The 5000-nt window shown below is 44.7% G+C and overlaps 1 protein-coding gene across 3 annotated transcripts in view; it reads right to left on the reverse strand.

Moving 5' to 3' along the window:
* TFAP2D (transcription factor AP-2 delta) overlaps positions 1-5000 on the reverse strand; it is a 48576-nt gene that overhangs the window by 41504 nt on the left and 2072 nt on the right. For all 3 annotated transcript variants that reach the window (XM_068183220.1, XM_068183221.1, XM_068183219.1), the window contains one exon: positions 1539-1599. In XM_068183220.1, coding sequence (XP_068039321.1) covers positions 1539-1599 — 61 coding nt within the window. The remainder of the gene's footprint in view (positions 1-1538; positions 1600-5000) is intronic.

Consider the following 5000-nt stretch of genomic DNA (forward strand, 5'->3'; position numbering starts at 1 on the left):
AGCTGAATAAACTGGAGTTGAGCTGAGCTGAGCTGAGCTTTGAGCCGCCCTTCAACTGGGAAATGAGAACCGTCGTCAAACACGACAGACACAGACCCCAGCTGACGGGGACTCTGCCTGCCTCGCTTTCAGCTAACGATCTCCGCTTCTCGGAGGTCAGCTCTCGGATCAAACCCGAAAGAATTATCCCTCTTCCTAGGGATAATTATCCTCCTTCCTAGGGATAATTAGAATACGCTGAAATCCGAGACACAAGGACTTGGGCAGGCGCAGGCGCCGGCAGCGCGAGTGGGGCAGGAGTTTGCACTCGCTCTCCCCAGCGTCGCGCCAGCGGCGCGCAGGGAGGGGACGGCAGGTTTGGAGTCCCCGCCGTGTCCCCGCGTCCCCGTCCCCGAGCGCGGCGGCGAGGCGGGCCCGGGCGGGGCGCGGCGGCCGAGGGGAGCTGTCCCTTCAGCACCACCGCGACAGCGCCGCCGCCTCCCCGCCCGCCGCTCCTCCGCCCGCTCCGCGCAGCGCCGGGACCGGCCCCGGCCAGAGCCGGGGTAGCGACAGAGCCCCCAGCAAAGCCCCCTCTCCGGAGACAGCGGCGTGAGAGTCCGCTCCCCATCCCCGCCCACCGCAGGCGTGCGGGGCTGGTGCTTCTGCAATAAACAATTTTGTTTCAGTGGGACTAAAGTTTGTCTGGGGAAGCGACGGCTGAAAGCAGCTCCCTGACACAATAGTATCACGTCACCCAAAATATCTCCTAAGTATCTGTTTTTCCTGTTGGATATCATGAATAAGGGGATAATAGCACAAGAAAATGAGCGTTGTGAGAGGCTGAGTCGCCAAGTGTCCTCTCCCCGACTGCATTATGTGGTTCAAATCGAGAGTGAAAGGATGTGTTTAAGCTTATAAGGCAAATGTGTTCCTACGTTAGGCCTGTAGACCAGTGTTGTTCCTCTTCAGAGTAAATGACGGTAATAACAAACTCCCCGGGACATTTAAATTTCGCAGATTCTGTAGAGACGTGTACTTAACACGAGTTGCAAACCTCTCCTCTAACTTTGATGTTCGATATTTACACTGACAGATGGTTATCAAATGAAGTGACACGAGTTCCACACCGGTCTGTAGCGCTACTGAAACCACATTTCCCAAAAAACTCCTTTTTTTTTTTTTTTTTTTTTTTTTTTTTTTCCTCACACAAGATCAAACTACCGATTTAACAGCCCGGCGCCAGGGAACACGTTTCTCAAACTATCAGGGATCATCCCGATTAAACGCGGAATATTGCACCGAGTCAGGAAAACTCTGAATTCAGAGGGAGTATCCGAGAGCCACCGAGGAGCAGATCGTTTGTAAAGTGCAAATGGACTGTGAAATGCGAAGTGCTCTAAACGAGTTTGAACGTACTTCTGGCAAACTGCAAATTAACACTTTTTCGGCAGTAAATCCAAACTACGCCAAACGGGGTGGGGGCGAGGGAAAGGCAGGGAGAGATGGAAGGGATGTGTGTTTACAAAAACTGATAGACGCAAGTATTTGTAACCTCTTACCTCTTCTTATCACACCTCCTTGCCCGTTGAGTACAAGTCCACACTGGGCCTCCACTGAGCTCTTAAGTAATGAGGGGAAAACAAGGAAAGAAAGGAAAGAAAGAAATCAGACACAGAGACCCACAGAGAGATCACACAGCTTTTGCTTTGTTACATGACTCGCCCAGGAACAATAGTTAAGGTGAAGTGGAAAAATACAGTTACTCTCAGCGAACCCAAGTGAAATCCCCTCTCCATCCTGCCATCTGCCCCTACCCCACCAAACGCAGAATAATTTTCCTTTCATTGCCATTTAAATACGAATTTATCCCGAACTGGCAACTTAGACCGGCAGTTTCATAGCAGGATAGACAGACAAACAAGTACTTTTGAGAGAAGTGCATTCCCGCTCGACAGTTGCACGCACAAAGCTAAAAATGTACTTTTCTGGTTTTGTATGTTTAGTGGTATATTTATATTCGGGCACAGCTAAATTCAGATATGTTTTGGGACACACATACACCGACTTAGAAAGTGTGCACAGAAGTAGACAAAGAGCACAAACAACAGATGACCTATTGGGCTTTGCCGGCTCCACAGAGTCGTGAGGGTGCTGTAACAATGCGTGTGTCTGCACATAGGTGGGGATGAATATGCATCTGTGTGCGCTCACACACAGGCACCCATGTGTGAGCAAGGGGTAAAGAGCCATCAAAAAACCTGCCTAGGGCTTCTGGTGCACGTCCGAAGAGATCTCACTTCTTTATTCTCCTGCTACAAGGCTGATTATTTGGGGATCTTCGCCCTCCTTAATAAATATTTTTATTGGAGTGATAAAAGACTTGAAAGGGTTGAGTTTTCTTTGGGTTTTTCCTTATGTTGGGGTTAAAAAAACACAACAAACCAAACCTAAATCTTTGCCCAGTGGAAATGTGTTAAAGACGCATTTTCCTCTACAAACAAACGAGGTATTGGACATGAAAGAGGCCTTTAAGGGTGTTAACCTATTCAACAGCCCGTGAAGAGTTAAGTAAATGCGGAGAGAGTCGGTGCATAATAAAAACCCCACTTTACAAAACAATCTTTACAGTCCTGGCTCTCTCCCCCACTTTCACCATATTGGCTCTGGCCCTGTAAGACCTTCCTTTTCAAGGCCCTTTTTTATTTTAAGTGTTCTGCCTTAAAGTGATTATGAAATCAATATGAAAAAAACTTGGCGACTGAGCATAAATTAAAGCGGTGATGGGAAAAGGTGTGACAGTTTTCTTTGTTGCCCATGGAAAATCTTTTTAGGGCACTGAAAGATGCCACTCCAGCTCCAAGACTGTTTGCATCTGTTAGGCTGACTTAAACCGCCCTCGAAACTATTGGACATTCACTTAAAATTCTGTGCAGGGAAAAGTATATTTACATTTGTTGCATTTGAAATGAGGCATATGCTGATGAACGTTTTAAAAAGAAAGACTAAGGAGAAAGGAGTAGACTGGTTAGACCACAATTTTGGTTTAAAAGTATTTCTGTGCAGTCCTGTTTCTGCTCGCCACCAGAATGCTTCCCTCTGCACCCGCAGTGATATTCGCGAGAGTCCAAATTTGTTCTGAATCACCCAAGTCCTAATGACAAATACTAATATTTTCAACTTATCACCGCTCAGGCTTTATGATACCTCTGCACACTCCCTCTTGTGTTCGGAAAAAGAGGGAGGAGGAAAAAATAAAGAAGAGATTAAGTACAAAGACCTAAGTATTTTATTTGATAATAACTTGCGATCGAAAAATTAATATTTTCCATAGGAAAGCTGTTGATTTTCTTCTTCGTTAAATAAACAAAAAGAGACTGTGCCTCTAGCAGCTTAACCAACCTTTCTTTCTTTTTTTTTTTTTTTTTTAGAAGGGAAACATGTTGTTTGGTCGGATGACATTGCATAAATGACCAGTTGAATGGCACTAAGTCGAAAATTGGATAAACTATGGTGCTTTTTTGCCCGGGACTTAGGCATTGTCTGCTGTCTTGCAAACGTTCCTAATCCCCTCTTTTGAAAAATACAAGGCTTTGTGCCTGCCAAAGAAAAAAAATTTGTACAGATACAAAAAAATCAGCAGCAGACGTGGTTATAAAAAGGAGTAAATAGGTTTTAGTTGGGGTTGAGCAGTGAATGGCAGTTTTTGTTTTTTTTTTTTTTTTTTTGAGGGGGGTAACATAAGGAGATCCTTGTGAAAAATGTAAACAAAAAAATGGCCAGAGAGGACAAAATTATATAGTGAGTTTTAGCGGAGAAACCTGGGTTTAAATAGCTAGGTTTTCCTCATCTGAGTTATAAGAGATAACATTATTTGTTTGTGGGTTTATTTTCCTAATAGAAAAAAAAAAGGGAAAATTTTGTTTTTCCTGATATAGATAGATTGTTTGGATTATTTTTCGTGCTTTGGTTTTAAGGAAATAAAATAAACCTTCATTTTACAAATTTCGGGTTGAATTTTTTCGCCCCAAGCCTTTGACCACTACATCTTTTTGGAAAGACCACCATAATCAGCTTTGTATGCCAGGGAGCGAGGTGTGGGGGAAAAGTAAGTACAGTAAATACGGTCCCGTTTGTCTCTCCCTGCTGACGGGGAAGCCCTCAGTTCCTCAGTTCGTCGGGAGAAGGAAGGTTTGCTTTTGATTTGGGGCACATTTCGGAATGGAGGTTAGATACAGGATGACGTTCTTTGCAATTTTGGGAACCAATTTCATTTAAGCAACCGGCTCAATTTGGCGGAGGTGAATTTTTAGCGCGTGGGAAAGGATTTCTGAGCGGATAAAGCTGAGTTTTTTGATACACAGAAATAAAATTTTTTAGATGGGTCCAGGTGCCGGTTAGGGTGGAGTGGATGAATTATTAGATAGTTAGACAGATTAATTTAGCTTTATCTTCTTTATCTCTCACCCTATTAACACCTAGATCGGATATAGCGAGGCATTTTTATAGTTCTTTTTTCTGACAAACATTTGCTCCCGCTTATCTCTATCCTCCCTCATATCTTGGAAGGTTTGCCTTTGTAGATCTGTCGGAAAGCAGATTTATTATCTGCCCTGCCTTTTTTCTCTTTTTCTTCTCCATGCTTTCCTTAAATAATTTGCCCCCTCTGTCGCTGCAAAGTGGTCCTTGCGCCGAAAGAGAGGAAAAGTTTAGGAAAAGCAAGAAGATGGGTTTGTTCTGGTTTGTTTTGGGTTCTGTGTGACTGGGTAAGGGCTGGCACACGCACACTCACCCCGAGATCTCCGGGGGACCCCCACGGTCTCGGCCACCACAGAGACACAACCCACGCGGCAAAGGCAGGCGCGACGTTGGTTTTGTTTAATTTGTTTGTTTGGCCAAAGAAGACCACTTGTTTGGTTGATTTTTTTTTTCTTTCCCCTTCCACATTTTTTTCTTGCTGCTACTAATCTGGAAGGGACGGGCGCTGGATGGGGTTTGGGATGAATCTTCCCTGCTTTGTATGA

Source organism: Anomalospiza imberbis, chromosome 3 (genome assembly GCF_031753505.1).
Source record: "Anomalospiza imberbis isolate Cuckoo-Finch-1a 21T00152 chromosome 3, ASM3175350v1, whole genome shotgun sequence".
NCBI classification, from domain to species: Eukaryota; Metazoa; Chordata; class Aves; order Passeriformes; family Viduidae; genus Anomalospiza; species Anomalospiza imberbis.